General features: G+C 49.6%; 1 protein-coding gene across 1 annotated transcript; it reads left to right on the forward strand.

The window, feature by feature from the left end:
- Window positions 1-522: 522 nt before the first annotated feature.
- Window positions 523-11,931, forward strand: LOC133357229 (short stature homeobox protein-like). The gene is made up of 5 exons (XM_061575058.1): window positions 523-792; window positions 5,117-5,174; window positions 9,964-10,052; window positions 11,413-11,488; window positions 11,786-11,931. Exons 1-5 carry the CDS (start codon window positions 523-525, stop codon window positions 11,929-11,931), a joined length of 639 nt encoding a protein of 212 aa, XP_061431042.1.
- The last annotated feature ends 268 nt before the right edge of the window (window positions 11,932-12,199 follow it).

The raw sequence follows: 12,199 nt of genomic DNA on the forward strand, positions 1-12,199 counted from the left end.
GTATAGTAGTGTAGTGTATAGTAGTGTAGTGTATAGTAGTGTAGTGTATAGTGTAGTGTATAGTAGTGTAGTGTATAGTAGTGTAGTGTATAGTAGTGTAGTGTATAGTAGTGTAGTGTATAGTAGTGTATTGTATAGTAGTGTATAGTGTATAGTAGTGTAGTGTATAGTAGTGTATAGTAGTGTAGTGTATAGTAGTGTAGTGAATAGTGTATAGTACATAGTAGTGTATAGTACATAGTAGTGTAGTGTATAGTAGTGTGTAGTGTATAGTACATAGTAGTGAATAGTGTATAGTACATAATGTAGTGTATAGTGTATAGTAGTGTAGTATATAGTGTATAGTACATAGTAGTGTATAGTACATAGTAGTGTAGTGTATAGTGTATAGTAGTGTAGTGTATAGTGTAACCTATAGTGACTTCGTAGTATGAACGTTGAGTTGTATAAAATGGCCACCGGGTGACCAATACCATCTGAATAGCTCTGTAACAAGACAGGGCACCGATAAGATCTTTGTCGATGTACCCCCTCTGCCCCCCCCAAGACCTCGCGTCCCCCCGGGGCCCCTCGGCCCCCTCGTCGCCAGCCCCCTCGTCGCCCTCCTCCCCGACGTCGTCGTCGTCGTCGTCGCTGTCGCGTCGTCGCCAGAAGCAGCGTCGCAGCCGCACCAACTTCAGCGCCGATCAGCTGGGCGAGCTCGAGGGCCTCTTCGACGAGACGCACTACCCCGACGCCTTCATGCGGGAGGAGCTCAGCCAGAGGCTCGGACTCTCCGAGGCACGAGTTCAGGTACCTGGGGAGGTGGGGGGGTGGGGGGGGTGGGGTGGTGGTGGTGGTGGTGGGGTGGTGGTGGTGGGGGGGTGGTGGTGGGGGTGGGGGGTGGTGGTGATGGTGATGGGGGTGGTGGGGGTGGTGGTGATGGGGGTGGTGGTGGAGATGGGGGTGGTGGTGGTGATGGTAGTGGGGGTGGTGGTGGTGATGGGGTTGGTGGTGGTGGGGGGGGGTGGTGGTGGTGGGCGGGGTGGTGGTGGTGGTGTTGGTGGTGGTGGGGGTGTGGTGGTGTTGGGGGTGGTGGTGGGGATGGGGGTGGTGATGAGGGTGGGGGTGGTAGTGGGGGGTGGTAGTGGGGGGTGGAGGGTGGTGAGGGTGGGGGGTGGTAGTGGGGGGTGGGGGTGTTGGTGGTGATGAGGGTGGGGGTGGTAGTGGGGGTGGAGGGTGGTGGTGGTGATGGGGGTGGTGATGGTGATGTGGGTTGGGGGTGGTAGTGGGGGGTGGGGCGTGGGGGTGGTAGTGGGGGGTGGTAGTGGGGGGTGGTGGTGAGGGTGGAGGGGGGAAGTGGGCGGTGGGGGGGGGTGATAGAGGGGGTTGGTGGTCGTGGGTGGTGGTAGTGGGGGGTGGTGGTGGAGGGGATCTTGATGAGAGTGATCTGCGCGGTGGTAATGGGATGGTGGTAGTAGTCGTGGTGGGGGTGGTGATGGGATGGTGATATTAGTAGTGGTGTGGGTGGTGATGGGATGGTGATATTAGTAGTGGTGTGGGTGGTGATGGGATGGTGGTATTAGTAGTGGTGTGGGTGGTGATGGGATGGTGGTATTAGTAGTGGTGTGGGTGGTGATGGGATGGTGATATTAGTAGTGGTGTGGGTGGTGATGGGATGGTGGTATTAGTAGTGGTGTGGGTGGTGATGGGATGGTGATATTCGTCGTGGGGTGGGTGGTGATGGGATGGTGATATTAGTCGTGGTGTGGGTGGTGATGGGATGGTGATATTAGTCGTGGTGTGGGTGGTGATGGGATGGTGATATTAGTCGTGGTGTGGGTGGTGATGGGATGGTGATATTAGTCGTGGTGTGGGTGGTGATGGGATGGTGATATTAGTCGTGGTGTGGGTGGTGATGGGATGGTGGTATTAGTAGTGGTGTGGGTGGTGATGGGAAGGTGGTATTAGTAGTGGTGTGGGTGGTGATGGGATGGTGATATTAGTCGTGGTGTGGGTGGTGATGGGATGGTGGTATTAGTCGTGGTGTGGGTGGTGATGGGATGGTGGTATTAGTAGTGGTGTGGGTGGTGATGGGAAGGTGGTATTAGTAGTGGTGTGGGTGGTGATGGGATGGTGATATTAGTCGTGGTGTGGGTGGTGATGGGATGGTGATATTAGTCGTGGTGTGGGTGGTGATGGGATGGTGGTATTAGTCGTGGTGTGGGTGGTGATGGGATGGTGATATTAGTCGTGGGGTGGGTGGTGATGGGATGGTGATATTAGTAGTGGTGTGGGTGGTGATGGGATGGTGATATTAGTCGTGGTGTGGGTGGTGATGGGATGGTGATATTAGTCGTGGTGTGGGTGGTGATGGGAAGGTGGTATTAGTAGTGGTGTGGGTGGTGATGGGATGGTGATATTAGTCGTGGTGTGGGTGGTGATGGGATGGTGATATTAGTCGTGGTGTGGGTGGTGATGGGATGGTGGTATTAGTCGTGGTGTGGGTGGTGATGGGATGGTGATATTAGTCGTGGTGTGGGTGGTGATGGGATGGTGGTATTCGTAGTGGTGTGGGTGGTGATGGGAAGGTGGTATTAGTAGTGGTGGGGGTGGTGATGGGATGGTGATATTAGTCGTGGTGGGGGTGGTGATGGGAAGGTGGTGTTAGTAGTGGTGTGGGTGGTGATGGGATGGTGATATTAGTCGTGGTGTGGGTGGTGATGGGAAGGTGGTATTAGTAGTGGTGTGGGTGGTGATGGGATGGTGATATTAGTCGTGGTGTGGGTGGTGATGGGATGGTGATATTAGTCGTGGTGTGGGTGGTGATGGGATGGTGGTATTAGTCGTGGTGTGGGTGGTGATGGGATGGTGATATTAGTCGTGGTGTGGGTGGTGATGGGATGGTGGTATTAGTAGTGGTGTGGGTGGTGATGGGAAGGTGGTATTAGTAGTGGTGGGGGTGGTGATGGGATGGTGATATTAGTCGTGGTGTGGGTGGTGATGGGAAGGTGGTATTTGTAGTGGTGTGGGTGGTGATGGGATGGTGATATTAGTCGTGGTGTGGGTGGTGATGGGATGGTGATATTAGTCGTGGTGTGGGTGGTGATGGGATGGTGGTATTAGTCGTGGTGTGGGTGGTGATGGGATGGTGATATTAGTCGTGGTGTGGGTGGTGATGGGATGGTGGTATTAGTAGTGGTGTGGGTGGTGATGGGAAGGTGGTATTAGTAGTGGTGGGGGTGGTGATGGGATGGTGATATTAGTCGTGGTGGGGGTGGTGATGGGAAGGTGGTGTTAGTAGTGGTGTGGGTGGTGATGGGATGGTGGTGTTAGTAGTGGTGAGGGTGGTGATGGGAAGGTGGTATTAGCAGTGGTGGGGGTGGTGATGGGAAGGTGGTATTAGTAGTGGTGTGGGTGGTGATGGGAAGGTGATATTAGTAGTGATGTGGGTGGTGATGGGATGGTGATATTAGTAGTGATGTGGGTAGTGATGGGAAGGTGGTATTAGTAGTGGTGTGGGTGATGATGGGAAGGTGGTATTAGTCGTGGTGTGGGTGGTGATGTGAAGGTGATATTAGTAGTGATGTGGGTGGTGATGGGATGGTGATATTAGTAGTGATGTGGGTAGTGATGGGAAGGTGGTATTAGTAGTGGTGTGGGTGGTGATGGGAAGGTGGTATTAGTCGTGGTGTGGGTGGTGATGGGAAGGTGATATTAGTAGTGATGTGGGTGGTGATGGGATGGTGATATTAGTAGTGATGTGGGTAGTGATGGGAAGGTGGTATTAGTAGTGGTGTGGGTGGTGATGGGATGGTGGTATTAGTCGTGGTGTGGGTGGTGATGGGATGGTGGTATTAGTCGTGATGTGGGTGGTGATGGGAAGGTGGTATTAGTCGTGGTGTGGGTGGTGATGGGAAGGTGGTATTAGTCGTGGTGTGGGTGGTGATGGGAAGGTGGTATTAGTAGTGGTGTGGGTGGTGATGGGATGGTGATATTAGTCGTGGTGGGGGTGGTGATGGGATGGTGGTATTAGTAGTGGTGTGGTTGGTGATGGGATGGTGGTATTAGTAGTGATGGGGGTGGTGATGGGATGGTGATATTTGTAGTGGTGTGGATGGTGATGGGATGGTGATATTAGTAGTGATGTGGGTGGTGATGGGAAGGTGGTATTAGTCGTGGTGTGGGTGGTGATGGGAAGGTGGTATTAGTCGTGGTGTGGGTGGTGATGGGATGGTGATATTAGTAGTGATGTGGGTGGTGATGGGAAGGTGGTATTAGTCGTAGTGTGGGTGGTGATGGGATGGTGGTAGTAGTCGTGGTGTGGGTGGTGATGGGAAGGTGGTAGTAGTCGTGGTGTGGGTGGTGATGGGAAGGTGGTATTAGTCGTGGTGGGGGTGGTGATGGGATGGTGGTATTAGTAGTTGTGGGAGTGGTGATGGGATGGTCTCGCATTCGCCGCGATCCGAGTTGACCACACGTAGATACTTCGGAAATCGCATCGTTCAGAATCATTATGAACGTGATGCTGTTGCTGATGATGATGATTTTATGCTGTTGCTGATGATTCTGCTGATGACAATGGTGATGATTGTGATCATAATAATTCTGATAATGATGATTCTGATAATGATGATGATGATTCTGCTGATGTGACGATAATGATTCAGCTCATGATGATGATGATGATTTTGTTGAGGATGATAATTAATCTCATGATGATTGTGGTTCTGATTATGATGATGATCATTCAGCTCATGATGAGTTCTGCTGCTGCTGATGATAATTAATCTCATGATGAGGATTTTGCTGAATCATGATACTGATTATAATTCATATAATTATTATGATTATGATGATGATGATGATTATTCATCTCATGATGATGATTCTGCTGCTGATGATGATGATAATGAGAATTAATCTCATGATGAGGATTCTGCTGATGATGATGGTGATCATGATACTGATTATAATTCATATAATTATTATGATTCTGATGATGGCGAAGGTAATTCAGCTCACGATGATGATTCTGATGATGCTGCTGATGGTGATTCTGCTGATGATGATTCAGTTCATGATGATGATTCTGCTGATGCTGCTGCTGATGATGATCATCATCATCTTTCGCCAGGTTTGGTTTCAGAACAGGAGAGCCAAGTGCCGGAAGCAAGAAAATCAACTTCACCGAGGTAGCGCCTTCATGCCTCTCGCTCTCCCTGGCCTCTCCATGTCCCGTGAAGAAGGGCCATTGACCGAAACGTCGCCTCTCATGTGCTTTCTTTTGAAGGCTCCGCATAGGGTCACCGCAACGCGCGGCGTTTTTCGCGGCCGTCTGGAACGCTCTCTTCCTTCCGATGTTAGCAAGGCCGCTGGGAGCTGTGATGCACTTTTAAATCGTCATCATCATCAAGATTGACAAATTAGTTTCTTTAGAAACTGCTTTGTGCACGTGTTTAGTATGTTGTCCTGAGCACGACTGGCTACGTACGGTGCAAAAGAAGTTCAAGATGCATGCATTCACCACCACAATGCCAGCAACACCACACCGTCACTACATCCACTATGACCACCAGCATCTCACCTCCACCACACCACAATCACCACGAAAACCACTGGCACCACCACCACTAACACAACCACCAACACCCCACCACGACATCCATGATTCCCGCGCCTCTGATAAGCGTGGTTGGCTACGTACGGTGCGAAAGAAGCTCAACACACCACACCATCGTGTGCTGGCGTGGTACTGCTATACACTACTATACACTACACTACTATACACTACACTACTATACACTATACACTACACTACTATACACTACACTACTATACACTACACTACTATACACTACACTACTATACACTACGCAACTATACACTACACTACTATACACTACACTACTATACACTACACTACTATACACTACACTACTATACACTATACACTACACTACTATACACTACACTACTATACACTACAATACTATACACTACACTACTATACACTACACTACTATACACTACACTACTATACACTACACTACTATACACTATACACTACACTACTTTACACTACACTACTATACACTATACACTACACTACTATACACTACACTACTATACACTACACTACTATACACTACACTGCTATACACTACACTACTATACACTACACTACTATACACTACACTACTATACACTACACTACTATACACTATACACTACACTACTATACACTACACTATTATACACTACACTACTATACACTACACACTACACTACTATACACTACACTACTATACACTACACTACTATACACTACTATACACTACACTACTATACACTACACTACTATACATTACTATACACTATACACTACTATACACTACACTACTATACACTATACACTACTATACACTACTATACACTACACTATACACTACTATACACTACATTACTATATACACTACACTACTATACACTATACACTACTATACACTACACTACTATACATTATACACTACACTACTGTACACTACTATACACTACACTACTATACACTATACACTACTATATACTACAATACACTATACACTACACTACTATATACTATACACTACTATACACTACACTATTATACACTATACACTACACTACTACATACCTGACAACTCCTTATCAGTGCCATACGTTTTTACATGGCAAGTCAGACATTAATGGCCACCCCGTTCCCCTTATACATGTCAACGTTCATCCTACAAAGTTCCATCACAATGGAGAAACACAAACACATAGACAACAACAACATTGTGTGCCCGTATTGAAACGGCTGTATGCCGTTTGGACGTGAAAACTCAATTTCCCTGTACAAGAATATGGGGTAAACGGTATGGGTTGACAGGGATGTTCTGTAGATGTAGATGTCACTGGTTCTTCATGTTCTGTAGATGTAGATGCCACTGGTTCTTCATGTTCTGCAGATGTAGATGCCACTGGTTCTTCATGTTCTGCAGATGTAGATGCCACTGGTTCTTCATGTTCTGTAGATGTAAATGTCACCGGTTCTTCATGTTTGTTCTGCAGATGTAGATGTCACCGGTTCTTCACATTCTGTAGATGTAGATGTCACTGGTTCTTCATGTTCTGTAGATGTAGATGTCACTGGTTCTTCACGTTCTGCAGATGTAGATGCCACTGGTTTTTCATGTTCTGTAGATGTAAATGCTACTAGTTCTTTATGTTTTGTAGATGTAGAGGCCACTGGTTCTTGATGTTCTGCAGAAGTAGACGCCACTGATTCTTCACGTTCTGTAGATGTCGATGCCACTGGTTCTTCACGTTCTGCATATGTAGATGCCACTGGTTCTTCACTTTCTGCAGATGTAGATGCCACTGGTTCTTCATGTTCTGTAGATGTAGATGCCACTGGTTCTTCACGTTCTGCAGATGTAGATGCCACTGGTTCTTCACTTTCTGCAGATGTAGATGCCACTGGTTCTTCATGTTTTGTAGATGTAGATGCCACTGGTTCTTCACATTCGGCAGATGTAGATGCCACTGGTTCTTCACTTTCTGCAGATGTAGATGCCACTGGTTCTTCATGTTCTGTAGATGTAGATGCCACTGGTTCTTCACATTCGGCAGATGTAGATGCCACTGGTTCTTCATGTTCTGTAGATGTAGATGCCACTGGTTCTTCACATTCGGCAGATGTAGATGCCACTGGTTCTTCATGTTCTGTAGATGTAGATGCCACTGGTTCTTCACATTCGGCAGATGTAGATGCCACTACCGCCATCTATTGCGCGGCGGTTGAACTTACGAATCTCATTCCGAACAGTCAACTGGGCATACGGACCAGGTTTGGTCGTATCTCGCTGTATTAATAATACCATGATAATAATCGATGTATTGCTCATTATTAACTATAATTAATCATTATAATGTATAGTTGTAAGGCGTGTGTCATGCGTGGGTCGCTATGGTGGCCGCCCTTATATGCAAAGCGGAAAATCAACAGAACTAGCTGGGTCAATGGACAAATTGCCCGCTCCCTCACTCACCAATTCACCTACTCACTCAACAACTCGACTACTCACCAACTCAACCACTCGCTCATCAACTTACCTACTCACCAACTCGCCTACTCACTAATTTACCAACTCACTCACCTACTCACCTGCTCACTCACCAGCTCACCAATTCACTTACTCACTCATCAACTCACCTACTCACTCATCAACTCACCTACTCATTCGCCAACTTAACTACTCACCAACTCATCAACTCACCTACTCACTCACCAACTCATGAACTCACTCACCAACTCACCTACTCACTCACCAACTCACCTTCTCACCAATGCACCTACTCACTCACAACTCATCAACTCACTCACCAACTCACCTACTCACCAACTCGCCTACTCATTAATTGACCAACTCACTCACCAACTCACCTACTCACTCACCAACTCACCAATTCACCTACTCACTCATCAACTCACCTACTCACTCGTCAAATCACCTACTCACAAATTCACTTTCTCACTCACCAACTCACCAACTCACCTACTCACTCACCAACTCACCTACTCACCAACCCATCAACTCACTCACCAATTTAGCTACTCGCTCATCAACTCACCTACTCACTCATCAACTCACCTACTCACAAATTCACCTTCTCACTCACTAACTCACAAACTCACCTACTCACTCACCAACTCACCTACTCACCAACTCATCAACTCACCAATTCACCTACTCACTCGTAAACTCACCTACTCACTCATCAACTCACCTACTCACAAATTCACCTTCTCACTCACCAACTCACCAACTCACCAACTCACTCACCAACTCACCTACTCACCAACTCATCAACTCACTCACCAACTCACCAACTCACCTACTCGTAAACTCACCTACTTACTCATCAACTTACCTACTCACTCATAAACTCGCCTACTCACTAATTCATCTACTCGCTCACCAACTCAACAACTTACCAACTCATGAACTCACCTACTCACTCACCAATTCGCATTATCACCAATTCAACTACTCACTCACCAACTTACCTACTCAGAAAAACATGAACTCACTCACCTACTCACTCACTAACTCACCAATTCACCTACTCACTCACCAACTTCTTACTCACCAACTCATCAACTCACTCACCAGCTCACCTACTCACCCATTCATTCACCAACTCTCCAGTTCACCAACTCACCAACTCACCCACTCACTCCAAATATACAGCAGCAGGCATCGTCGGGGTCAAGATCGAACCCACGACCACCTGGATACCAGGCGCAGTAGTCAACATCTCCTAGACAGCGCGCTCAGCGATTCGAACCCGTCGATCAAATCTTTGACCGATTGGCTCACCGCTAAGGCACTCACACGCCGACTGATCGGCCCCGCTAATTTTCGGCTCGCTAATTGGCCGGCTCGCTAATTGGCCGACCCGCTAATTGGCCGACCCGCTAATTGGCCGACTCATTTGCGTTATCGGCTCACGAATGCTGCCTCCTGATTGGCCGACTCATTTGCGTTATCGGCTCACGAATGCTGCCTCCTGATTGGCCGACTCATTTGCGTATCGGCTCACGAATGCTGCCTCCTGATTGGCCGACTCATTTGCGTATCGGCTCACGAATGCTGCCTCCTGATTGGCCGACTCATTTGCGTTATCGGCTCACGAATGCTGCCTCCTGATTGGTCGACTCATTTGCGTTATCGGCTCACGAATGCTGCCTCCTGATTGGCCGACTCATTTGCGTATCGGCTCACGAATGCTGCCTCCTGATTGGCCGACTCATTTGCGTATCGGCTCACGAATGCTGCCTCCTGATTGGCCGACTCATTTGCGTTATCGGCTCACGAATGCTGCCTCCTGATTGGCCGACTCATTTGCGTTATCGGCTCACGAATGCTGCCTCCTGATTGGCCGCGCCCCCTCCGCCAGGTGTGTTCTTCAGCGCGAGCTCGCACCTGGACGCGTGTCACGTGGCCCCCTACCTCAGCATCAACTCCCTGCGCCTCCCCTTCCAGCAGGTGGGCACCCCGGACCCCCTCTCCCTCCCTCCCTCCCTCCCCCCTTGACCCCTCCTCATCCCTTGAAAGTCCTAAACCCCCGATACCACTGAACCCCCCTCCTCTCCTCCCCCTTGACCCCTCCTGATCCCCCTAAAGTCCTGAACCCCCCTCCCTGCCCCCTTCCTCACCCCCTTGATCCCTCCTGATCCCTTTAAAGTTCTGAACCCGCGATACCACTGAGCCCCCCTTCTCCCCTCCCCTTGATCCCTCCTGATCTCCCTAAAGTCTTGAACCCCCCTCCCTGCCCCCTTCCTCCCCCCTTGATCCCTCCTAATCCACCTAAAGTCCTGAACCCCCGATACCACTGAACGCCCCTCCCCCTCTCCCCTTGATCCCTCCTGATCCCCCTAAAGTTCTGAACTCCCCTCCCTGCCCCCTTCCTCACCCCCTTGATCCCTCCTAGTCCACTGAACCCCCCTCCCTCCCCTCCCCCTTGATCCCTCCTGATCCCCATAAAGTCCTGGACCCCCGATTCCATTGAGCCCCCTGCTCCCCCGAAAGTCTCTGATCCCCCCCCCCCCTTCACCACTGCCCCCCCCCCCCCCCTCGACCCCTCATCTCTGATGCCCTAAACCCCACAACAGATCATCATCATGAAGCTGATGATGATTTTTTTTTAATGAGAATCTTGCAACAGCAGGTGTTGCTGCTGCTGCTGCTGATGATGATGATGATATTTGCCGTGACTATCCTGCCGCTCTTTGCTGATGACGATTATGATTAAGCTTCTGCTGCTGATGATGATGATTATATTTAACAAGGATGTTGCAGCAGCAGTGATATTGGTGATGACTATCCTGCTGCTGATGATGATTATTATGATGCTACTACTGCTGCTGATTTCCCTGCTACTGATGATGATGATGCTGCTGATGGATGATGCTGCTGCTGATGATGATGTTGATTATATTTAATAAGGCTGTTGCAGCAGCAACTCCTGATGATGATATTTGTGATAATTGTTTTTTTACCCTTTCATCTGGCAACAAAACTGACACCTTTTTTTACAAGGAGTCATGTTTGCATAGACCACAATACCTACATTATCAGAGTTATGTTTTTTGTTTGCATTACGACTGCAGGTATTGTGGTCTATGCAAACATGACTCCAGTTTTGTTGCCAGATAAAAGGGTAAAAAACCAATTATCATATTTTTCTACTGGCAAATGAGGTTCCAATCGTGATGATATTTGTGATTATGATGAAGCTGCTGCTACTGCTGCTGATGTGACTGATGTTGCTGATGATGTTGCTTATGATGTTGCTGATAATGTTTCTGATGATGTTGCTGATTATGCTGATGGTGTCATTTCGTAGGTCCAAATGGAAGGGATCTCCCCGCATGCGACTCTGCAAGCCGCTCATCCTCCATACGTCCTCTTCCCTCCACCTCCTCCACCACCACCTCCTCCTCACTCCCACCCTCACCTCCATCACCACCACCACCACCCACAACAACAACACCACCACCACCAACAACACCACCACCAACAACAACAACATGAAGAGGAGAGCCAAACGCACCACACATCACCACCACACCACCACCACCACCACCACCACCCCCACGTGCACCTCCCGACTCTGGGAGCACCGCCGATCGATCAAGGGGATGCCCCGGGTCCAGCGAGGATCGGGGGGCCCGGTGATGGGGGGCTCCTCCTTGCACCCCACCGCTCCGATTCAACCTCCTCGTCCATCGCCGCCGCCTCCTCGTCCACCTCGTCGATTGTTGCAGCTGCAGCTGCTGCTGCTGCTGCTGCCAAGACGAAGACGTCGAGCATCGCGGACCTGCGGCTCAAGGCGAGGAGGCACGCGGCCGCCCTGGGGCTGTGACGCGCAGGGCTGCTGTGACGCGCACGGCTGCTCGGACGCGGTACGGCTGTGACGCGCACGGCTGCTGTGACGCGGTGGGCTGCTGTGACGCGCACGGCTGCTGTGACGCGGCAGGGCTGCTGTGACGCGCACGGCTGCTGTGACGCGCACGGCTGCTGTGACGCGGTACGGCTGTGACGCGCACGGCTGCTGTGACGCGGTGGGCTGCTGTGACGCGCACGGCTGCTGTGACGCGGCAGGGCTGCTGTGACGCGCAGGGTGGGGGGGA

The sequence above is a fragment of the Lethenteron reissneri genome, chromosome 57 (genome assembly GCF_015708825.2).
Source record: "Lethenteron reissneri isolate LAM-NWPU_2019-01 chromosome 57, ASM1570882v1, whole genome shotgun sequence".
Classification (NCBI taxonomy): domain Eukaryota; kingdom Metazoa; phylum Chordata; class Hyperoartia; order Petromyzontiformes; family Petromyzontidae; genus Lethenteron; species Lethenteron reissneri.

What these genes read in the sequence shown, in the direction of transcription:
- LOC133357229 (XM_061575058.1), top strand. Translation starts at nt 523, where the DNA reads ATGTACCCCCTCTGCCCCCCCCAAGACCTCGCGTCCCCCCGGGGCCCC. An exon ending in AGAAAATCAACTTCACCGAG is followed by an intron (nt 5,175 to 9,963) that starts GTAGCGCCTTCA and finishes CCCCTCCGCCAG; the next exon opens with GTGTGTTCTTCAGCGCGAGC. An exon ending in TGCGCCTCCCCTTCCAGCAG is followed by an intron (nt 10,053 to 11,412) that starts GTGGGCACCCCG and finishes GTCATTTCGTAG; the next exon opens with GTCCAAATGGAAGGGATCTC.